General features: G+C 38.5%; 1 protein-coding gene across 2 annotated transcripts; it reads left to right on the top strand.

The window, feature by feature from the left end:
• The first annotated feature begins 7,621 nt into the window (after window positions 1–7,621).
• LOC148032107 (gibberellic acid methyltransferase 1-like) lies at window positions 7,622–14,890 on the top strand. Of its 2 annotated transcripts, XM_087682736.1 has the most exons (4): window positions 7,633–8,172; window positions 13,119–13,454; window positions 13,732–14,025; window positions 14,415–14,890. In XM_087682736.1, exons 1-4 carry the CDS (start codon window positions 7,804–7,806, stop codon window positions 14,775–14,777), a joined length of 1,362 nt encoding a protein of 453 aa, XP_087538862.1. In that variant the 5' UTR covers window positions 7,633–7,803; the 3' UTR covers window positions 14,778–14,890. The 2 variants fall into 2 exon arrangements, with proteins under 2 accessions (XP_087538863.1, XP_087538862.1); XM_087682737.1 differs by lacking the exon at window positions 14,415–14,890 and having other exon boundaries at window positions 7,622–8,172; window positions 13,552–13,853.
• Window positions 14,891–26,061: the final 11,171 nt, after the last annotated feature.

Raw genomic sequence — 26,061 nt, 5'->3', positions numbered from 1 at the left:
ACTTTATATACAAAACTCTAAATCCCTTTTGGGTGGTCATCCCCTTATCCCCTTTTTTACATGGCCGGCCGTGGCCTAAGCCCTTTTTCCCATTGTCCTCCTATCTTCCTAGCTTCCTTCCTACTGCCCATCTACCTTTACAAATTGCACGGGTGAGATCCCATCGCTTCTTGAATTAAATCATGATGCGCTTGCGCTCTTTTACAAAAGTATTGACTTGTGCTTTTCCTTGTGCGCCTTTCTCCCTTATTTAGGACTTTTCTGTGCTTCTTGTGTTTCTAGATTTTCCTTGCGCCTTTGTCTTCCGTTTCACTTTGCCTTGGTCTTTGTCTTCTGCTTTAGCTTTCCCAGATTTTCCACCTTGTTTGTCTACCGGTTAACAGTATCTGGGAATGCAACAAGAAGAGTAGTCACTTGTATTTGATGCCAGGAGGCATATTTCACGGTGGATTCCATGCCACGGTGGATTCCGTGAGGTTTTATGGTGGATTCCGTAAACTTTGTTGACCGAGACTCATACACAAAAGGGATTATTTGTGCGAGAAGTTGATGGGGACGCCTATCCTTTTCTGGCATTTCATTAATTTAGTGTGTACATGGGTGATTCCATAGCAGGTGATTCCACAAAATACATATTAAATTAATAAACGTTTATGAGTTTAGAGTGCGCACTCATGATAAATTAAGGTTAGGATTGATTTCTAACCAGTTGATTTATTTATGTAGCTAAAGACTGCTAGGTATTCACTTTTGTCGGTTTAATTGTATTATTTTACTAACGATTGTGAATGCTTCAGTTGATGTGTAGAGATAGCAGCAGTGGCGGAGAAAAGCATTGGAGGATAGCATGTATTCGAGTTATCACTTATATTTTGATGGGCACATACCTTAGGCATGGCGCCTATATTTTGTCGCACCTATTTATTAAGGCGTTGGATATTTATTTATTATTTTGTATGCGTATGGACGCACAATTATGATATTTGTAGTTGGACATTGTATTGGGTATGCTTGACTCTTTGGACGCCCGCCCATTAGCTTTATTTCTATTTTGTGCTAAAGTAAACTCAAAAGCCAAAAGCGTGCTATTTTGTAATTTGGGCTATTATTTGAGCTTGAAGATGATTAATACATAAAATACATGCTTCGTGGAGCACTCACACAAGGCATAGGGGGAGATTGCACCCAATTGGTCTCTTGTTCATGTTGTGCATGCTTTCTACCCTGAGTTTTGTGTAAAAAGTAGAGTTATTTTGTTCTTGGGGACCTTCCGGCGCTCACTACGCGAGTATACAGCATCCGATCTGTGCACCAGTATTTGAGGAGATAAGAGTAATCTTGCCAAAGAAACATTATCATTCTTGTTGCCAAGCTTTAAGAAATGCCTCTGTTATTGGATAATTTTTCATGACAACTTCATCAAGTTGTTTGTGCAGGAGCATGCGAGAGACGACATTGGTTCATTGGTATTACTGTTGTAAGAAATCACACATGGATTTGGCTATGGTAAGTTGGCGAACCAACTGGAGATGTCTATCACTGAGATGAAGAACTATTTAAGTGCGTGTCTCCAAGTCTTTTTTCTTCCACGCAGCTATTTCATCAGCAGTAGGAGGTGTTTGGCCTATAGCAAGTGGAACAGTGGCATGATTAATTTCAGTGCCATCAACAACACCCCAATTTTTGGATTTTTCAAGGACTATCTTTAGGCACAAACTCCAGGGCAAATAATTTGATCTAGTATCCATCGTATAATGTATGTAGGTCTCCTCTCTTAATGGATCAGATGATCCCATATATATGGATAGTAATGTGTTCATGGCACCCATCTCAAGCTCCAATATTTGAGGATGGTCCAGATAGTCCCTAATGTCTTCTAATGTTGAGGGTGCAGTTATAGTAGAGTGCCCTTTAATGGGTTTATCAACCCACGTGCTTCTTCCACTATACAACCACAAACTCTTCTTACGGGTCGTAATATGTGCATTGCTTGAGATGGATTGTGACACCTCTCTATGGACATTTTTAGGGTATATTTAATAATATTAAAGTTTATTTCAACCTCGGGGAATTCACTATATGTATACCCTCTATATCACGTGCATTCGAGGCCTATTTATAAATATCCTTATTTGTGAAATTTTCCTTAATAAAATATAACCCTTTTCTATTCAATATGTAAGTAACCCCTTTATATGGGACCCTTTTGTATGTAAAAATGTGTAAAAATAGTATTTTCAAAATCCCTTATGTTGAACCCACGTGATACATACATAGATTTATTATTGACCTCCGCAAGATTTCAGCTAGAGTTTGATTGCAAAGCATGAGTGATACATACTTTACTCACTATTAACTCAAAGTCCAAGACTGATTGATTAATGATTTCCAATTGAAACTGGCCAAAGCATCACACATGGTCTATAAACAAGTGACAGTTTTGTCAAATTGCAAGTTTGTATTGAGTGCATAGACAAGGGACACACTAATTGAGATATACCTCTCAATCTTGAAAGGAAATCAATATGGCATTGAGTAGACAAATCAATAAATTTCACTTTGAATCGTAGACCTTAACACCTTGCTACTCATGGTGTCCTATGATCAATATCAAAAATGGATCGGGAAGTAGTAGAACATGCAAAACCTCGTATTGGATTATTTCAATGTGACACAAAGCCATTGGTATTGAGTCAACATATTTTATATTGTCAATGATAGCATGTTTGTCCCCTAGCATGGATGACACATAAAGATAACTTTTGTGGTATAAGTATTACGTCCGAAAAGGCCAAGTGATTCAAGTGAGACCCTTGGGAAACCAAATCAAAATGTCATGAAGGTGGCCTTGTCACCTATATTAAGAATCTCATCAAAAAGAAACTTTGCTCTGTTTGCTCATTATGCAAGCCAATCATCGAGGTTTCTTTAAAGTAAAGACAGTGTACACCGGTGGGTGTTGGAGTGTCTGCTAAAGACACATACATGTGCCTTACAAGATGATATTATAACCAGCACCCTCTACATCTCGGTGTAGTAGAATGTGTGACTAGCCTTAGATCCTATTTTAACTCATATCAAAAGAAATAGGTTAACTACAAAGAATAAATTGAATCCCCATGGTAGTTAGAATAGCACTGTTGGCAAAGACTTTCCTAGAAATGCTTAAGTATTGGATGTGGCATGCCCATAAGCTAAATTGCAAGCATAGAGAAAAGGAAACCCAAAACAAAAACGAACCAGACCAATAAAAAAAGCATTACCAAGCAATTAAGCCTCACGAGGGGGGGGGGGGGGGGGTGTCACTCATGAATATATCTATATATAACGTTTCAAAATAAGGGGATATTAAATCAAGTGATGTTATAATTATTTGTTGTAACGTTATGGAAATCATGACATCAAAGGTATAAGAGGCCAATGTGAACCATCATGAGTAGAGCTAGAATCTTGGGGAAGTTACTATATGTATATCCTCTACAACATGTGCATTCAAGGCCTATTTATAAATGCCATTATTTGTGAATTTTTACTAAATAAACATAATCCTTTTCTATTCAATTTGTAAATGATCCCTTAATATTACACTGTTTTGTATGTAAAAAATGTATAAGATAGTATTTTAAAAACACCTTATTTTGAACCCACGTCTCGGGGGGTTCACTATATATATATTCTCTATATAACGTGCGTTCATGGCCTATTTATAAATATCCTAATCTATGAAATTTTCTTGAATAAAACACAACCCTTTTCTATTCAATATGTAAGTAACCCCTTTATCTGACACCCTTCTGTATGTAAAAAATGTATAAAATTGGTGTTTTAAAAATCTTTTATTTTGAACTCACATTATATATACATATATTCATGAGTGACCTCCCCGAGACCCACGTGATGCACACATATATTCATGAGTAAGTTACCTAAGGCTAGAACTCACAAATTGTGACTTGACATTTTGCAAGTGAGAGCTTTGGTCACCTAGATTCGAGGCTAAGGTGGATACATGAGGGCACCTCATCCCAAAGCTTGATGGAAAGTATGACTAACAAAGCTCATAGGAGCACTTACTTTGTCAACCATAGGCACAAACACAAAGAGAGAGAGAGAGAGAGAGAGAGAGAGAGAGAGAGAGAGAGAGAGAGAGAGAGAGAGAGTCTTTGTCTGCGTCATTTGAGTCTTTGACTCAAGTGTCAAGTCTTAGTTTGTGACATGTATCTATTTTAATTTTTGAAGGCTTATTTAGAGAGAGAGAGCGAGAGTGTGTGTGTGTGTGTGAAAGCTTAAAGGCAAAATATTAGTACTTTTTTTTTTGCCATGTGATTGTTAATAGGTTAAAGGTTTGCGAGACATTGTATTTTGAAGATAGAAGTTGGCCATTGGAGGAGCTTGAATTTTCAAAGGGAACGAATGCATAACAAAAGGTAGCAAATTCCAATGGTTATAAAAAATAGGGTAAGATCACAACCACTCTTTTTAACTTTGAGAAATGGCACCTAAATTGAAAGATAAGAGACAAGGAAACCTTCTTGCATGGGTTGGGATTAAAAACATAGTCAAGCATCCTCTAAAAATATAAAAGAAAATAAAAATAATGTTGGGAGCTCAACTTTAGTTAATGTGTTATCTTTAAATGAATCATTTAATAACATGCCACTTGAAGAAAGGGCTGAATTTGAAAGGAAAAAATAAGGATGCTTACTTTTTCAAGAGAATTGGCTAGACCAATTTAAATGGCTTGTTTATGATAGAGATGAAGTAAAAATGTATTGTAAATTTTGTTTGAAATATCCTCATCTACATAGTGTATATTCGAAAGGGGAATCTATAAATTTTAAAATTAGCAACTTAAAATCCCATGTTCGCACATCATATCATAAGTTTTCTATTCAAGCTATTTTACTTGAAGGGAAATACTTCATTGAAAAGAGTGTTAAAAAAATAAGAGAAGTAAAAGATAAGGCATTACTTTCATTATTTAGAACTTATCCATATTTGATTGGAAAGTAAAATTTGCCATTTTCTATGTTTCCTGAAATGATAAGCTTATTGCAAGATTGCCATGCGCCACACACTCCTAGTCTTTATAATGATGATAAAGCATGTGCTAAAATAATTTTTTACATGGCATCGTCTCTTATGAAAAGTACAATAGAAGTTTCAGCTAGTCCATGGTTTGGTGTTTTAATTGATGAGTCAAACAATATCTCCTCACATGGACATATGGTTATTTATTTATCACATCTTTAGGCTGATTGTGTTCCTAAAACAAGCTTTTATAGTATCATACATGTGCGTGATGGCACTCCAAGATCTTTGCTCGAGGCTATTATTAGCGAGCTAAAGAAATGTAAGCTAGATTTATCTAGATTCATTACATTTGGGTGTGATGGATGTTCCACAATGGTAGGAAAGGAGAATGGTGTCCAAGCCTTATTTAAAAATACGTTAATCCATATTTAACATCAATTCATTGTGTTGCCTATCATAGTGCCCTTGCAATATCTAGTGTAGCAAAAGAGATGCCTTATTGCAAAAAGCTATGAAAACTTATTAATGCTATAGCTTCGCATTTTAATGTTAGCACGAAGAGATTAGAATGGTTGCAAGCTATGCAACAAGATTTGGCATGTCCCATTCTTCTACTTGAGCATACTTTTGATGTGAGATGATTAAGTAGATATAGAGCTATTAGTAGAGTGTGAAAGTCTTTAGATGCAATACTTGAGATCACAAAAAGAGAAGCATTGCATATTTATGAAGAATTGGCTGAGTTCGAGTGCATTTATTGCTTACATTTCTTAACTGACATTTTGAGAGGTTTAATAACACAAAGCCAAATGTTTCAAAAAGACTTTCTAGATGTCACAAATATAGATAGTCTTGTGAAGAATGAAATTGTATCCATAATACAATATTACATTGATTGTCATCCTCCTGATGTGAATGCATTAGTTGTTGGAGTATATGGATATGATATCCTTCTAGATTATGGGCCTAAAAAATGATATATACGTTAAGAGGTGGTTTGCATGGAAAGAAATTTTATAAGCATTATTTAAAACATAACATTAATGGAGAAGACTTTAACATGGCCTTAGAATTTCAAGTTACTTTTGCCAATTCAGTGGTGGTAAGTAACTTGAATTCTCGATTTCAAGGCCTTAAAGAACTATGGAACCGAAGAGATAGATCAATTAACATCATATTATGGTTCTCCTGAAAAGCTAAATATAGAAGAATTCCCTGCTATGATAGAAGTGAATGAGTTTAAGAAAGATTTTAAAAATTTTAAGCATCAGGCTTCTAGAGATTGGATATGATTCACATTGCCAGAGATAGCTTCAATACTTACTTGCAATAGTATATGGAGGAATGCTTATCCGAATATTCTTGCTCTTTGTCAAGTAGCTCTTGTCAAATGTTCAAGCATTGCTATTTGTGAGAGAGGTTTTAGTAATCGAACTATAATAAAGAGTAAGCTTCATAATTATTTGGAGATTAAAAGTTTAGATGCATTAATGAAAACCTTTATTAAAGGGCCTTCTAAGTTCACTGATATGGAGTTCATTGAGAGTAGTACAGACTTATGGGTTGAAAAAACAAATTGATATTTATACACAACACAAGGAATTTGCTCATTGATTTTGTAATAAATTTGCATATTCATAAGAGCAATTGATTTTTTATGGCCTATGATGATCTTGACGTCACTATGGATTATTTGCACTTTTTGTTGTCTTGATTCTTTGACTCTTAATCATTTCCCCATGTTTAGCTTATTTTTCCCTTGGTTGCTTCTATCTTTTGAATAAAAAAATTTCACATTTTTTTTAGATGGTGCTTTCTTTTAATAAAATGTACTTGAACTTTTAAAAAAAATTGTTTATAATTTTGATTGTATTTCATTATGTTCTTTTTTATGTTAGTTTTCATTTTTCTTTTTTATCATAGTTGCTTTCAATAAAATGTGTTTGTCTTTTTCTAAACTTTTTTGTTTTTTGTTTTGCTTATAATTCATTATGTTATCTTTTATGCTAGTTTTGTTTTTTTAAATTTTTGTTTCTCTATGCTTTTAACTTCTTTTCTTTTGAGTTTCTATTTTATATATTCTCTTTATCTTTGCGCTTATAATGTATATACTTCTATAAAGCCATAGACCTAGTAAGAGACATAGAAACCACTTGTATACATTTGTTTTTATCTATTTAAAATTTAGTCAAGTTACCAATGATAATAAGGGTTTTCATTTCTAAAGTATAAGAGAAGTAATTGAACAAATTCCAAGGAAAATTTTGAGATATAGATCCTTTCAAATAATGGGAAAGAAAAACCATTATATTTTCATTAAAGATTTTAAAAAGAATTTGACCAATTCAATTTGTGAGATCAAGGGAATTAGACCGGTTCAATTTAGAATGTAAAGGTTTTGAATGGGTCAAAACCTTATGGAACCACCTTGAGCTAAGGCGTACGACCTTGAGGTTTTGAATGGTTCAAAATCTTATGGAACCACCTTGAGCTAAGGCGTACGACCTTGTGATGGCGACCTCGTGCGACACCGCCCTCATTACAAGGCAAGCAGGCGAGCGCTACGATAAGTTCTGTGACTAATGTCCTGCATACCCAAAACAGGAGTTATTATTGGAATTTGGGTCCCGCCAATATTCATCCTTTCTGGCAAGCAAATTGACATTATTGTATCTTCCTTTCTTTCTTTTCGTGTGACTTGAGGACTGTGAACACAGCTGCTGTAAGGAAAATCTTGTCCATACACTGAGTGAGGATCACACGACGGAGATGCAGAGACCTACTCACGGCGGAAGCAGTGTTCTGCCTTGTATGCAGGGTGGAGCTGGCGCCGACAGCTATGCAGCAAATTCTATGACTCAGAACTATGGTTTTCATGCGTATGCAAAGCCATATCTAGAGGAAGCCTTGCAGCGCTTCATTCTCATGCACAGTACTGAGAAAGAAGAACAAGAAGGAGAGGGAGAAGAAGAAGAAGCACGGGCCGCAAACGGAGTAATGAGAAGCTGCAGGAGGCGGGCTGCTATTCGTCGTGTCGCTGTGGCGGATTTCGGGTGCTCTCACGGGCAAAATGCCCTCGCCTATGCTAACTTTATAGTCGATGCCTTGACGAAGGGCTTGCGAAGTAGGCGCCGGCCAGTAAGTAGTCTATATCATACGGGTAAAGCTTAATTAAAATCTACTAACAATGAGCTGATTGATAGGCGCATGCTTGCAGAACTACCGCGTCATGCAGGTAAGCGGATTCTAGATTATGTAATACAGATTGTTGTATCATAGTAATTTACGACTTATTTGGGTGATAGGCCCGTCCCTCCAGTACTTCGGCCTTAGGATGGAATTTTCAATTGACTACGGTTTCATGGCATTGTTAAATTTATGGCTCCACTTTGTGACTGATACTAATTTGATAGGCCCGTGCGTGCAGTACCATGCCGCCGTGATGGTACTCTGCATGAGCTGAGGGATAGGCGCGTGCCTGTGTAGCGTTGAATCACTCTTATTCATGTAACTTTTCATACAGAGATTGTATCCAGTAAGGAATGATAATCGTATTATTCTATAAATACATATTTTAAGAGGATGGGTCGTTCTTGAAGGGGTGCGACTTTCCTTTACATATCTATTTGGCTTAAATTAGAATAATGATTTATTTTTAAAACTGTTTTATTTATGCTTCAATTTCTCAGATTGCTTCGGTTTCTTTGCTGCAGAACTATCATACCAAATTGTATAAGGCCTTTAAAGAATTCCCAAATTTTTAAAGAGATTTCCGATCCAAATGACTTCGTTTGATGCATCACAAGCTGGTTTATATTCAGCTTCACAACTGGATAATGAGACTGTTGGTTGATGCTTGCTTCTCCATGAAACCGCTCCTCCTGCAGTAAGAAAAATGTATCCTTTTGTCGAGAGCCTAGTCTCAAGATCCCATGCCCAATTTGCATCCAATAACCTCGTATGATTTGATCTCCCTCCGTAGGTAGTGCCAACCTTCTTGGTACTAGATACATAGTTAAGTAACCATTTTATTCCGACAGGGCTGCCCATTGGACCCATACCTGTTCCTACTCTTTGCAGAGGCGATGTCCCACATCCTCAGGTCACGTGTGAGTACACTACGCGGCCTCTGACTTCCAGTGAGAGAGGAGACTGAGTTGTTAGACTCAGAGTAGTAGATGACATAGGACTCTACATAGAGGACGACGAGGTGATGCTGGAAAGAATGAGGCTGGCTCTTGAGGTGTTCTGTGTTGCAGCAGGTGCGAAAATCAAATGGCGAAAGTCGGTTGGCTTCCTAACAGACCTGGACTCCAGCACGGAGTGGGGAGTCTACTTGGGATTTAGATGGGTGAGCAGAGGGCAGACTGTCCGATACCTAGGGTTCTAGGTGGGACTTAATATCACTCCTGCCCAGCAGTTTCTTCCTGTTCTAGAGTCTATTAGGAGGAAATTGACCTATTGGAGCACGGCTCGCCTCTCACTAGCCGGTTGAGCCTTGGTGGTTAACCAAGTCCTCCTAGTGACAGCCTGGTACATCGCCTCGTGTTGGTGTTTCTCCTCATCGTGCATAGGGCAGCTTCGCCACCTAGTGCGGAATTTCCTTTGGTCGGGGTCTAATTCAAACTCGGAGGATGGCAAGGCTTCATCAACAAAAATTGAACCATCTGGAGATACAAAACTGGTAGGGGTGACTGAAGCATGATAAGCATGAGAATAACAGCCACTAGCCAGCGTGCAGAACGTGTGAAGATAGCAGGACTATCAATGGCAGCAGAGGAAGAAATATCAGGCTGCATTGAAGAAGAAGTAACCGAACTAGTAGGGGACATGGAGTCACTCGCGACAGGCTCGCTAGGTATCAAACACGTGGTTGGAGAGCTGCCAACACGTGAAACAGGTGGAGTAAAAGCAGTTTGCTTAGAAACGTCACGAGAAGAGGGGCGCCCACTGTTTGTCAAAGAGGTAGTATACTGGAGTCGTGTAAAAGAGGGATGATAGGGATGAGGGGTTTGAAGGGAGCGTCAAACACGTGGAGAAACTCTGCGGGTAGAAGGCACACGAGGCAGAAGCTGAGGCGTGGCTATGGCATCTTGTTCATTGGGAGAAGAGGCTGGAGGGTGCAAATTTGGTGCCACTGGAATATGTGCAGCATGGCTATGGCATCTTGTTCATTGGGAGAAGAGGCTGGAGGGGCAAATTGGTGCCACTGGAATATGTGCAGCAGGTAAAGGACCAAGGGATGGTGTTGCCGAGGTATGTGTCCACCATTCGAAGTGACAAGGCTCAGGTGCTGAGGGTGCAGAATCTGATTTGTGTGAAGCACTGTCCGCCATAGCAGGAAGGTTCAAAAGGGGATCTTCATGAAAAATAACATCACGGCTGCAAAGAAAATTCTTGGTCTGAGGGTTGTACAATCTGTATGCTTTGACCCAAAGCGGTCACCATATCCTACAAATAAACATTGTTCTGCTTTGGCTGATAACTTATGCCTCTTTTCTTAAGGGATCAGGGCATAGGATGGCGAACCAACGATTCGTAGCTCAGATAAGTCAAGTGGTACCAGCGCTCATGGGGAGTAATGTTTGGCAGAGTACAGTTGGGAAGGCAATTTTGGAGATAGTTAGCCGTAGCAACAGCTTCCTCCCAGTATGCAAGAGAAACACCGGCAACTTGAAGCATTACACGGGTAGGGTGCGGTTTTTCCTTTCTGCCACACCGTTTTGTTGCGGAGTATAAGGAGTTGTAAATTGATGAAGGATGCCTAGATCAAGGCAGTATGCAGATAATTCGTTGGAAACATACTCTCCTCCATTATCCGTTCCGGATGGATTTGATCTTTTGGGAAGTTTTCCTTTGCACCTGATGTAGATAGTGTTTGAAATGGGTAAGCACCTCTGATTTATTCTTCAGGAAATAGAGAATTGTATACTTGGAATAGTCATTTATAAAGGTAAGAAAATAAAGATGATTGATAAGAGAGTGCACGAGCATAGGACCACACAGGTCTGAATGCACTAATTGCAAAAGCGCTGTCGTTTTGCTCTTGGAACGTGGGAACTTCATTCCTGTTAATTTGCCATTAACACAAGCCTCACAGAGATCAATTGTTGTCATGTTGGGATTAAACCCTTCGGACATACTGAACTGTTGAAGAGTGTGCATGGCTTGAACATGTGGATGACCAAGGTGATAGTGTCACCGTAATGTCGTTGTAGCTGCTTCTTCAGTAGCAATAGAAGCATGCATTTGCAGTGGCACTCGAAGAGTACCAACAACAAGAGGATACAATCGTCCATGTTGCGAACAAATAACTTGAACTAGTTGTCGTTGTGTAAGTGCTTTAATCAGACAATGGTCAGAGAAGAACTTGATAGATGATCCATTTTGTGTGAGGTCACTAACAGACAATAATCTTTTTGCAAGGCAAGGAATGTAATAGACACGCTGAATAGGAGTAATTTTGCATGTAGCAAGCTTCAAGTGGACCTTGCTAATGCCTTCAGCATGATAGACACCATTATCTCCTAGGCGAACATGAAGCTGAGATTGTAAAGGCTGGTAGTTGAGTAACCAGTCAAGAGTGCCTGTCATATTATGAGTGGCACCTGTATCAAGGTACCACATTGCAGAATCAGGATTGGAAGAAGCCGATGTTGTGAACAACTGAAGGGTTTGTTCCTCCTCATCAGCGTGTTGCTGAAATGCTTCATTGGTGGCAATATTTGCTTGATTGCAAGGTCGAAAAGAACGGCATTGTGTACGACGCCAAGTACGGTAGTCCTGCATAACATGGCCGTGTCGTTTGCAGAAAGTACCAAAGGGTGCTTGTTGGAAAGTATGAGTGGCATTTCCAAAATGTGCAGAAGTTTGATAAGGCTGAGATTGCTGACCATTCATTGAGGATTTATGCCAGTGATTTACCAAACTGGTTTGAAGCCTTGAATTTGTAAAGGGGCGAGATGAAGATGACCGACTACCCTGAGGAGGAAAGCGGGATCCACCTGCAAGCATCGCTTGTCCTGGAGACACCGTAGTGGATTTACCCCACAATTGATCTTCTTGACGAATCAAGGCAAAAAGCTCATTGATTGTAAGTGTGGGATTAGTAGAATGAGTATTAATAAAAGATTGCCAGGTATCTGGCAATGCAGCAAGAAGAGTAGTCACTTGTATTTCAGGAGGTAAGAGTAATCCTGCCAAAGAAACATTATCATTTGCTTGTTGCCAAGCTTCAAGAAATGCCTCTGTTGTTGGATAATTTTTCATGACAACTTCATCGAGTTGTTTGTGCAGGAGCATGCAAGAGATGACATTGGTTCGTTGGTATTACTACTGTAAGAAATCCCACATTGATTTGTTTGTGGTAAGTTGGCGAACCAACTGGAGCTGTCTATCACCAAGATGAAGAACTATTTCAGTGCGTGCCTCCAAGTCTTTTTTCTTCAACGCGGCTATTTCATTCGCGGTAGGAGGTGTTTGGCCTGTAGCAGGTGGAACAGTGGCAGGATTAATTTCAATGCCATCAACAGCACCCCAATTTTTGGCTTTTTCAAGGACTATCTTTAGGTGCAAACTCCAGGCCAGCCCTGGGCAAATAATTTGATCCAGTAAGCTTCTCAGTATGATAAAATTTTGACAGTGAAGTACTCGTTGACGCGGTGGCTGCCATGAATCCTGTAGAAGGCTCGGATCAATCTGCATGATACGACTTCAGCAGTCCGTCAGAGAATCAGACTGTCAAAAGAGACCGAAAGCAGGCTGTTACAACGCCTCTACTGATACCATGTGGTGTTGAATCACTCTTATTCATGTAACTTTTCATACAGAGATTGTACGCAGTAAGGATTCAGGAATGATAATCGTATTATTCTATAAATACATCTTTAGAGGATGGGTCGATCTTCAAGGGGTGCGACCCTCTTTTACATATCTATTCGGCTTAAATTAGAATTATGTTTTAGTTTTAAAATTGTTTTATTTTATCGCTGTCCACAGCCTGCAGTATCATGTTCTCGTGAATTATGAGTACAATGATAGTACAGTTGACTGTCGGATTTACGGCTTTATTTATTGATGATCAGGACCATGGTGATGATATTGACAATAATGCCGACAGACGTCCGGATGATATTGGTGACCAGAGGGACGATAATAATAATGATGCTGGGCATGTTACTGCTCATGATGATGATGATGATGATGATGATGCTCACGATCAATCCCTGGAGATCCAGTATTTCTTCTCCGACCTTCCATCCAATGACTTTAACCAGCTGTTTCAATCTGATCTGGCGACTGCTCCTTGTTCCAGACTGTGTTATGCCGCTGGCGTGCCGGGCTCCTTCTACAACCGCCTCTTCCCGAGCAGAAGCCTCAACTTCGTTATCTCCGCATTCTCTCTGCACTGGCTTTCTCAGGTACTGAAGCGCTCCATCATCAAATACAGTTCACCCGCAAATTTCGTATTAGGCTTAATGAGTGTATGCAAAGGCAATATGTAATTACTGTACGCAGCTGATGACTGAATCTCTCCTTCTACTGATCTCATATCACGAGTGTCCCTCTGATCGAATTGCTAATTCAAGGTTCTCTTTCCTCCGATGTAGTGGCTTTAAAAATGATATGTAATTAAGTTAATACGCAGCTGATAATGGAATCTCTCCTCTCATCCGATTGCTAGTAATTTGTAGCTAGGTACCGCCCGAGGTGCTGGACAAGTCATCCTCTTCATGGAATGGTGACCACGTCTGGATCTGGTCCGAGGATCATAGCCAGAACCCACAGGTCTCACAAGCTTTCGCGAGACAGTCCATGGCGGATCTGGTTCGCTTTCTCAAGTGTCGGGCCGAAGAGATGACTTCCAACGCTATCCTCTTCATCTTGTCCTTTACTCGTACGCAAGAGTTGCCGCACGGCGACTATCGTAAACGTCACAACTACATGTGGTGTGGCTATTTCGAGTCCACATGGAATGAGATGGTCGATGAGGTAGGTGCCTCAATTATAACCTTTTGATGATTTGATTGTTAATCTATTAATCACCCAATAGGATTAAGTTTTCATCTATAAGATAGATTTAGTGAGTGTTCCTTGTCAAATTAGATTCCCTTGCATTAATCTGCATAATTATATGCATTTAGTAATGTTAGATCTAGTTTAGGGTTCCCTTAATAACATGTAAGGCTAGACATGGTAAGATCAATGATAAGTAATGCAACTCTTTTAGCCTACTTCTAACAAATGCTCGTGTTTATAACAATTGATATTAATGCCATGGATGCTAACTTTGTTGTCAACATTCTTTAAATAGTTTTTTCTCAATGTCCTTGTCATTGTTCGATCCTTGTAAATAGATGATCTTATTATGAAATATGCAGGGCTTAATAAGCTGTGAGGAGAGAGACACTTTCAATATACCACATTATAGTTTCCATCGCAAAGAACTAGAGGCTGCATTGAAGGAGGTTAGTGAGTTTAAGGTTTTGAAGCTAGAAATATTGGAAAATCGAGAAACCCTACCTAAAGAAGTAAAAGAATCTTTACTCAAAGATCCACGAGCCTTTGGAAAGGCTTGGGCAAACTTTATCCAAAGTGTAGCAAAGCCCATGGTTCAAGCTCACATTGGCCTACAACGAACAGAGATATTCTTTGAAAGGCTACAGAGGATGGCAACTGAAAAACCTCATCTTGCCACGAATTTGACATATGATCTTCTAATTGCAATATGTCAACGATCTTAGAAATACCATAGTTGTAAATTTCTTACCTTTTTTTAGTACATATCTAAGTTTCTTATCTACAACTTTAAACAATGGAATGACATGACACACTTAACCACATGTTATTTATATTAGTGATTGTTCATATTCCCTTTCAACAATCTTAAATTGAGTATTAATGTGGTCATTCTATTTTGAAAAGTTTGTAACATTTTGGTTAACCCTAGTTATCTGTACTAGGTTCAAAATGGGCATTTGTTGCTACTATTGATTGAGTGCAACCAAATCTATAGTAAAAGAAATCAAACTTTGCTCCTCTACTACTACTACTACTATTTGGTGTTGCTCTTGAGGCTAATGTTATAGGAGTAGATGCATCCAATCTCAATTACTTGGGAATAGGCTTTCAAAAATTTCCATTTTTTATTAATTACTAAAGAACTTAAAGGCACGTTTATCAATGTGCCCATTCACATGTCAAATGGCATGCAACTGAAATCATGTGTATTATATGCTCAGCATGTGCAAATATAAATTCACTTTTACGTGTGCTATAGTTACTAAAATTTAGTTGCATTAATAAACCACTATAACAAAAGGAAAGGATCAATGTGGTAGCTAGGCATGGAATTATGGGTATGTCTATAACAACATTACAATATGGATATGCAATTTGAAGTGTTTTGAATGCTATTTTACATGTGGTTGTTAATGTTGCCGTGTGGATTTGTATCTAGTGAAGAAACCGTCCAATCATGGCATTATGTGAAGCCTTATATATTCCTAGATGAAGAGGAAAGAATATTAAATTTGTGAGCTTACTCATCTTAGAGTGGATAGTGGATGCACTATGAAGTTCTTAGACTATTAATGCAGTGCTTCAACAACTAATTCTCTCCTAAGTGCTTGGATTCATACGTGCTTTGGAGTTTGTTTTGTCCTGAAGCGTTAGCTTCAATAGTGCTATTAAACTACGCCAGTTAACCTTTAGCTTTGTAAGCTATGGCCAATTAGCCTTGTTCAAGCTCCTCGTGTCTGTGTGGAAGTGATGAGGGGCACTGAATTGGTGAAGGGAAGATGAGGAAAAGCAAGTATGTGTGTTGGAATGCAAAGCAAAGTATGTGTTTCACCCAAGTTATCGTGGGTGAAACAGGGTTTTCACATGTACAGGGTTGCCTGCAATGCTGTACATGCATGCAAGCTATGTTTCATAACCACACTGGCTGCCCTATGAGATATTTGTTGGAATGCCATAAAATTTGTTGCCAAATCATGAGCTTGCTCGGCATGTTGAGTAAGTTTCCATGCAGCAAAATCTGGCTTAGGTGTTTTTCCTGCATGGCCCCGCCTGCTGCATTGGAATTTCTGAAAGTAATTGACAATATTGGCAACGACGACAGCATGACTGCAAGGCAGCCCTCTTCGGTTGCTTCTTGGTCAGGTACAAGTTGGGAATCATCCCTCTCTATACCTTAGTACTATGTCATCGTAAGATGCATGATACCTGCTCAGCATTCGCGTCGTCCAGTCTTCCATTTGGGTTTGCAGAATCTCACAGACATGCAGCAACATCGGTTGCCGTGTTGTGTCCTGTGGCTCCATGAAATCATGCATGGCCTGGATGTCGCTTGATGTGTTTTGTATTTGCCATTTTGAGTCTTGTTATTGCTGATTTGGGGTTTATATGAAAAAAAATTTGTCCCATTTATAATAATTCTGCTTTCGGTTGCTATTGTCTTTTCTCTTCTTACCATTACTTCATTCCTGGGTTCAAATGCACGATGCTCTTCTCATTGCACAGCACCAAAATAAAGGGGTCAAATCTGCCAAAATGGGTGAACTTTGCTGATTATGATGATGTATTTGCCATGTTTGGTGGGCAATTGTAATGCATATTGGGAAATGTCTCCATTGTTTGTCAGAAAAAATCATTTGCACTTTTGTTGTGTATTATCGAGTTTGCATTGCCATCATAAAGTTAACTTCTGGTCATGTATGCAGATATTTATAGCTAAGCATATCATGTGTAGTTGTTGTGCCTCCCTTCACTCTTCATCCAGGTATGTGTCTTGCTATGCATGATGTTTATATATCCCAACATGGATTTCTATAAATTTAGAGGTGTTGCTCATCCTACAACGAACACACCTAGTTTGGGGTTGTCTTGATGTTATTGACTTACTTGATACAATAAAAAATTGTGTTCATAATACTTTTAGATAAAATCCACATATGTTATTGTTTATCCTTGTGATATGTATTATTTATGGGAGTAGTATAAAGCCTCCGTCACCAACTATCTATTGTAGAATGACAAGTCCCAAATAGTCCACTGTGTCATTCAGCGATGTTGGTTCCCTTGACAAAGTCGATAGAAGCTAGAGTTTTGTATTACATGCTGTCATTTGCGAAGCCTAGCCATCCAAAGTTTATATCTAAGAATTTCATGATTGCATATGCCTTGGATGATCATACTATAGTTATAGTATCAATCAAACAAAGGATCACCATTCTCATTTGGGGAGAGAATCATGTTGATGTGCATACAATCAACTGCATCATAGCAATGGAGCAAGCCATGAAATGATTTGAAGTTGCCTTTTACTTTAGCAAGCTTATTTTCTATAGAATGACAATGAATAAATTAATGGCCACACTACATAATCGCATCTACAAACTCATGTAGAAATTCAATCACTATGGAATAGCCACATCTAGAAGTGTTTGCTACATTCACATGGGTATGCCATTAGGCGAGTAGAATGATTACTACAATGGAAGCTTTCTTCTTTGCACTAAAAATGTGGCCTAGCATGTTATGAAGCGATGTAGGAATGTTCCCTCACTACAAGCCTACACAAAGAAGGTTGTAGAGGGATGTGAAAAGGGAATATGGAAGCCTGAACAACTTCCTTCAATGCTCTTCATCCTCTTGAGTGTAGAACATGAGGTGATTCCATTAATGAATTGAATATCTTGGTCTTACGTACTAGCATGGAACCTGTTCATTGTTGGATGTTGTCGAATAGAAGCAACTATATCCCAAAAGAAAGTTCAATATTGGACTAGTGAATTGCTCTCGAAGAATATCTTCCTTATTTTTCCATTATTGTACTAACACTCATGAGGACGTCCCCTATAAGGTTTCCCATGATATGAGAATTTTGACAATATTGGACTAGATTATTGATACAATATGTTGCATGAACAACCCAGTGATTTTTCTTCAACGATGCTATAACTACTAGAATTTGTTGATGCAGAGACCAATACTACAACAAAAAGGCTCCATAGACGCGCTTGTAGACGCAATATTTGAACTGTGATAAAAAATGTCGGGCGCGTTTATTACCGCGTCTACTCCTACGTCTACAAATTCACATCTAAAAGCGCGCTTATAGTCAGAGTTACATGCCCATATAGACACACATATAGACGTGCGTATTGGAGTACTACGTAAATATATAATCATATTTATAAAAAAGTGGATATATTCATATTGTGCATCTATACATGCGTGTATCTACGTGTCTAAAAAAGCGTTTACTCTGCAAGTTTTTGACAAGAATAGACGCGCATTTATCCTGCAATTTAGACGCGCTGATAGACGCGCAAAACAGAGATATGAAAAAAAAACCAGAGAGCATGTGGCTTTGCACTTGCACTCTGGTTTTTTTCCCCCCATCAACATCAAATTGTATGCTTAGGAAAAACAGAGAAATATTATTTCGAAGATTTTTGTACTGAAAACAAAACAATGTATGTAGAACACGAAATTTCATATATATAGATGAAACGTTTTTACATGATGAATTCTAGTGCTTGTGACCTCAAGCATGGTCATGGTCGCAAGCACTAGGTGAAAGTAATACATATCAAAAATGAAAATTACAAGCCAAGGGGAGGCATGCATGCATGGGGCTCCTCTACATCTCCTCAGAAGAGGCATCATCATCGCTCCCACCACCACTGCCTGTGCTGCTGTCGTTGCCGCCACCGCTACTGCTAGTCTCCCCTTCACTATTCTCAACTGCATCAGGGTTCGCCTACACAAAGGATTAAGGTATATAAATACCATTACAAACAATAAATTAGTGTTACCTATACTTTTCATGTAAAAAATAAAATATACCTCTTCTGGTGGTGGAATCCTCATGGCACGATTATATTGCTCCTCTGTGATGAGTCCCTCCTCGTAGAAATGCTGCCGGTTATGACCTCGATGGTAGCCTACCTCTCTAGGAGTAGGCATCCTACCAACGATATAATACTACAAAGCAATTTGAACATACAATGTATTAGAACACACTACATAATGAAGTGAAACAAATTACAAAATTTAATTTTAAAAAAAAATCAAATAATACTTACAAACTCAGCCTCCCATGACTCCCTGCCACTCGATCCATAATGCGACGATCCCATGGTTGCCATCTGGATACGTCGCGCCTCTACATGTTGGCGACTTGTCATTTTCTCTACTGCTCTCTTCTTGGCCTCTTTCCACTCCCTGCGGTGGCAATTGGGTGGTTGGCCATATCCAGGTTGCCCCTGCTCTTGTCTCCGCAGTGACTCCTTGGCGCGCGTCATAAGGTGAGACCTCTTGTTATGAAGTGCGTCTCTCACCTTTGACCGTCCCCAATCATCTGAGAATCGTGAATTCTCGGGATTAGGGTACCTTCTATGTACTGCCAGCATCACCTCTTGCCACAAACCATTTTTTTGGTGTTTGAAGGGAATCATGCAATCTTTGTATGTGGCATGCACGACACTCCTCAAGTAGGCTATCACTTCCCTCCCCTCAGAGTCATGCAAGATACCACCAACATTAGTGACAGAGTTGTACATTTGTGGAGGCTCACCTCTCTCATTTCCCGGTGAGGGTGATCGAGAGCCACCTCCTAGGCAACCCCCACAAAGCCCTCGACCTCCTCGTCCTCCTGCACGACTCTCCCTCCTCCCTCGACGGGCACTACCCTCTACCTCACTCGATGCACGTGCTTCAGCCGATCCATGTACTTCAGCTGATCCCTGTGCATCAGCTGATCTGTGTGTATGCATAGTGCGTAGAATACCTGTTAGTAGAGGTGTGACAAGGTTTGGTATTTGTGCGGCAGTGCTAGGTAAAGATGTGATAGGTGTCCTAGACATCACACTGAAAACCTCCCTTGCAGTGGGAGGGCGACCAAGATAATTGGTCATCTCCCCCATGAATTGCTCCTTGTTTGGAAAACCTCCAAAAAAGCTACTAACACCTTTAGAAAACTCCGCTAAGGTGTTGTTCATGCGTTCCAACTCAGGATCAGTGCTGAAAGATCTAGGATTCCACATCTACACAAGAAAAATCATATTACCATGTACAGATAAAACATATTACATGCTACGTCTATATCTGCGTCTCTGTGTGCGTCTGTCAGCGTGTCTATTTCCGCGTCTATACCTGCGTCTACACTGTCATCTAGACGCGCTGACAGACACGCACAATCGGACCATTTTTTTCAAACTTGGTTAAAAAACGAGCAAAAAAACCTCCATAGATGACAGTCCATAGTATGTAAAGAGAGAGAGAGAGAGAGACAAACAGACAGAGAAAGCAATTAAGATTGAGAGAGAGAAGAAGAGCTCACCTTTTTTGCTTGTTCCGATGGGTGGCGGCTAGGTTGCAAGCTCCTTGTCCTCCTTCTCCCTTTCCTTGGTAAGTTGCTTGAATCTTCTTCTCTTCCTTGCTGTTTGGCTCTTGTTCTTTACTCTTTGGCTCTTCTTTCCTCCTGTCCTCTTTTTACTCTTATTTCCTTTCCTCATTGTCTTCATGAAGTGATAGATAGACATGAGTAGTGATGTCGAGCTCGAACTGCAGAAAACACACAAAAAACGCAGGAAAGCACAGGTTTGAAAAGAAAGCCATAATTTTTTTAAAATTTTTTTAATATTTGCGTAGCGCGTCTATAAGCGCGTGTAATTACGCGTGTATATGCGCAGATAATACCTATTACATGCGCTGACAGATGCACAAGAACAATTAAACTGATTAGATGCTAGCTTTTGGTTGTTTTTGGATCAACATGACATGACTTTCCTAGTCTTTCAATATCAAAATGTTTGCCTCCATGTTGTAAGTATCAATGCATGCATTTAGGGAATATGACATATATAGATTGTATGTGCAATAGTGGTCCAATAAATCAAGCCTCTTTCTTATTTGCAGGCATTATATATTGTAGTTAAACTCTAACAGTTTATATTGTGCAAAAAGGTGTCATTGATTTAAGCTAAGATCTTGATCTATATTACTATTCATACAATTTCATTTATGTTGGGTTGGCCAATTTGCTTGATTAATGCAAGATATGCTTGATATGATGTTTTTGATTGAGAATACTAGTGAAATATATAGAAAATCTTGAGATAAGAGATGGTACACTAGCAAATCAATTGACCTATGTGGTGACATATATAACAAAGCTTGAGGATAAGAGATAACACATTGGCAAGTCAATTGGCACATATGTGGTGACTTACTAGACCATCCCACTTGCAATTACATGCAAGTATCAATAGGTGGATAAAACACGAATGGTTTTTAGCTAGAGAGAGATAATGCAATGAAGGTGTATATGAAAGAGATAGAGAAAGGCATATTATCCATCAATCAATCAAATATATGTACATGAAGTGACTTGATATAGTAATTAGAGTATCGTCATTTTTAGGATGCTCCATTGACTTCTGCAAGTTCCCATAACCTTGAAGTAGATAGCCAACCACACTGTCCATGGAAGGAAAACTTGACCTCATAAAATTAACCAAGTTAATTTACTTATACATTTCATAGATAAGAGATTTGTAGTTGGCTTGTTGGTATTGCAAAGTATCCTTACAGTGATCTATTTTAGTCACCAACAAGTGGATTGATCAGCTCTCTCTCTCTCTCTCTCTCTCTCTCTATATATATATATATATATATATATATATATATATATATATATTGCACATGCACAAGTCAACCTTTGATCTATAAGTTTTAGCCATGGCTAGGTTAAGTGCAAAATAGATGCAACATGTGCATGTATCAATCACTTCTCTCATAATTATGCCGTATATACATCCAATCATCATGTCCTATCCAATCACATTTGTATAGGGCATGATTGGATGTATATAGGGCATGAAATCGCATATATATAATTAGCTTTGAATGACTGGATGTATATTTGTAATACTCAGAAAGAAGTAAAGTTGGTAATGTATATCATGTCCTATACATATATGCCCTATAGATGTATATCATGCCGTATATACATGTATAGCATGTCTTTATGATCCTATACATGTATATCATGTCCTTATGATCCAGGTGTAATTATGTCGTATATACATCCAATCATGCCCTATCCAATCACATTTGTATAGGGCATGATTGGATATAGGGCATGAAATCACACATATATAATTAGCTTTGAATGATTGGATGTATATTTGTAATACTCAGAAAGAAGAAAAGTTGGTAATGTATTCAAACAAATACTAGCTGGTAAGAGGTTTGGTCATATTTAGGGACTTTATGAGAAATGAAAAATATATGCGTTTATTTTCGCATCTATAGGCGCGTTTATAAACGCGGATATATAGACGCGCTCTGTATACTAGCGTAAATAGACGCGCTGATACACGCGCCCGCTTTTTTGCGTGTACAGTGCGCGTCTATAGGGCCTTTCTCTTGTAGTGCAATGCAGCAAAGGATAGTCCATTCTTTGCGAAGGACGTGCACTTGATTAGTATGCTATAAATGTGTCATACTATTTTGAATCAATATTAAATTGTGAGAAAATGTAAGCTTGGTGCTTGATTCTTCATTTGTTAAGATCATAGAAAAAATGCAGGGTGAGTGGAAACTTCAATAAAATTTGGTATAGATTAGCCATGCATTAGTGTACAATGAGGGCATTAAATGCTACAGGGGCCACGCTGTGTTTGCAATACAATGTGTTCCAAGTACTAATATAAAAGCACACTCAATTGTAGATAATCTTTGCAATCCATTCTAGTATCTACTATATGTCCATGTCATCTCGCAAAATGTATCCTTGCAAGGAGGGAGATGCAGAGCTATTTGAGGCAAGAGTATTTGTTCTTAGGAAACGTTATAAGCCATAAAATATGCACAATACAATGCTATCCTATGTAATAGGGTAGTCTACATATATATATTTGTTTCTATATTTACTTGTATATCTTGTGAAAACTCAGCATATTGAGTGGTTGTTTATCTTTCTTTTTCACATTATGCAAATGACAATGCAAGGTGATTGGGACTTCAATCTCAATAGGATAAATAAAACTATGGTGGTCCATGCATAAAAGTCATTGAATGCACAAACATGCTATGTGCTAGTTGCAATTTCATCTATTTCAAGTGGTACTTTAGAAGGCCTCTTTGATGCACATAGAGCAAGATCTCAAAAATGCATTCAACAATTTAGTGAGAGAGAGAGAGAGAGAGAGAGAGGGGGGGAGTTGGCCCTATAGGTTGAGAGAGAGAGAGAGAGAGAGAGAGAGAGAGAGAGAGAGAGAGAGAGAGAGAGAGCAATGAGTGTTTCTTTTATGTGCAAGATATGTTGGAGAGCAGTGCATATTGTGCCATGTATTCTCTAGTTGAGATGCTTGTGGAGTATCACCATTGGTTTCCTTTTTAAAATCTTCATTTAAAGATGTAAAGAATGTGTTTTAAATCTTTGATTAGTTGTAGTTGATTTGTGTACCCATGTTAACATGGCAAGTGGAGCAAGGTCTCAACCCACTTCTCCTAGGGTGACCATGATCTCAACAAGAATAGGAAAAACTTGTGTTTGCTACTAATAGATTTCTTTTCCTAAAATCACCATCCTTTCTACATGCTTCATTTTTTTGCTTTAATTGTGGCGCCTAGTCGTATCTCTCATTGGTGGCTACGGGATAGGGTGACTCAGGCCATCAAATCGACGAATTAAATTGCACACAAATAAAATAATGAGCATCAAGTTACTTCAAATAAAGTATATAATAGAACACAGAACATAGCTCTCACCCTGCCCCCTAATAAAGATCAAGGTATGAATTCCACAAGCGATAGGCCAATCATTTGGCAAGGGTTCAAGGACTAGTTGCTAATCAACTACTCCAATATAGATTGGCTTGAAAAGAATCTATAAAAAAGGTCATCCTATATAGTGGTTTGATCTGCTTACTTAACCTATGACAAGTGTTCTAAGAATTTCTACTAGGCGAGTGCTCCTATAGCCTACTCCACTTTAAATCATATATTTTTTCATTTCTCATTCTCTATTTTTTATTATTTGGTACTGTAATGTGTAAAAAGAAGGGAGTTGAGTGTATTATGACCTAAGGAGAATAGGGCATCAACCTCACGTCTAATCTCAATACCCAAGAACCTACCAAGCTCTCGTGATGCGATACTAAATTCTTTTTTCTTACTCACTTTTATTTCCACTCCAACCATCCTTATTTTCTTTTGGCTAGATGCTACATCGAGGAAGACAAGGCATTAATCCCCATGTCTGACTCATTCCTAGGAACCTACCAAGTCTTTGCAAGGTGATGAATATCCACTCTTTTGATTTTTCTATTTATATTCTTATATCAAGGATTAAAATCCATTTTTACACGTCTCCTTGTTGTATGTATTTTAGACATATTTGTCATTTTTTTCTTTTATTTATCAGACTTCTTTAGTCGCCTCTCACAACTAATAAGAATTTCTAGAACTAGCTTCCTAGCAGGTTAGAGGGAGAGGGTCATTAGGGCTACCTCTAAGATAAATCTTCGTACGCCCAAGAATGTCTTCACAAGAGGTAGAGAATTACTTAAATATTCCTAGGTATACCCAATCTAATCTTGGGATCTCATGCCTTGATTGTTAGTTCCCAACAAAGAAAAAAAAAATCAAATACACATACACTTTCTATTTAAAGGAGAGGGAACTCAAAAAGAAAAGACACTACTTGGTCTAGCCACAAGAAGCTTCCATGCAGCGATTAGCTCTATCTAGATGCTTCTCCAAACCTGTCTAGCATAATACTAAAATAAAGAACCATCGAATGTACCTACACCAACCAGATACATGGCCCTCTTAGCCAAACAAAGTAAGTCATTTTATACTAACTCAACCTCCAGCAATTGAGAATTACTCCCTTGATCCTTAAGATTAGTATATGATGCAACACTGGTGGAGCCCCAAGAGAGACACCAAACACATAGTAGATAGCTCCCACGGATTTGATAGAATCAACCATAATCTTTAACATCTTCACAGAATCCATCATAACAAACAAGAACACAAAGGAATACACCACTTTTGAATGGAAATGAATCACATAGTATTCATATTCATTGTCTTCATAGTTCTCTCATCTCAATCTCTCATAGAAAGATACATTGTTTTAATAGAATTGGCTATCTCTGACTCTCTCTCTCTCTCTCTCTCTCTCTCTCTCTCTCAATAGTACATCATCTCTCTCTACAATACTCAAGAATGATACTTAATAATCCTTCTTAGGTCATGGATGCACCTCCAATCCTTCTTAGGTCGTGGATGCACCTCCAAAAAGGTATGGGAGGTATGAAAGGGCACCAGAGCCACTACAGTGTCTCTTCATAGCTCACTACTATCACTATCACATCAGTCTTCTCTTCAGTCTTCAGCAACTCCTTCTTCCATTTGTTTTAGCTCTTTTGAACTTAGATTCATCCTTTACAAAAGTTAGAAAACTTTCCCAAAAGTCACACATACATTCTACAGAGCACTTACAGAAGATCTATAAAACAAAATAGAACAGGAACATAGTAGAGATAGAGGCTCTACAGAAGGTCTATAGAGGATTATAGAAGGTCATTAGAGAACAATAGATCCTCATAACTCATACTGAAACCATTCCAAACTATTAAAAACTATTCAATAAGCTTTCAAAAGACCTCAACCATCATCAATCCTCAATCTATGCTTCATATAGAAGAAAATCATAACAAAACAGAAGCTAAACAGAAGGTATCAGAACCAATCAGAACCTGAACAGAATCTACCAAAACATCACAGAGCTTCATATTTCCACTAAGAATCATCATGAGCTTCCAAAACATAATCAATATAATCCAAAACACTCTCAAACACTTCAAAAAACAACTAAACATCACTCAAAACCCATCAAAAATCAACCATTCAGACCTCAAAAACAACAAAAATTCAGTATTTTTTCACTCTCAACATATCCCCACACTTAGAAAGGAAGCATCCTCGCGACTTATTACATCG

This window comes from Lygodium microphyllum, chromosome 8 (assembly GCF_053477565.2).
Source record: "Lygodium microphyllum isolate KBCC chromosome 8, Lygodium_microphyllum_v1.1.10, whole genome shotgun sequence".
In the NCBI taxonomy this organism is placed as follows: Eukaryota; Viridiplantae; Streptophyta; class Polypodiopsida; order Schizaeales; family Lygodiaceae; genus Lygodium; species Lygodium microphyllum.
This window is presented reverse-complemented; position numbering and strand designations above follow the sequence as displayed.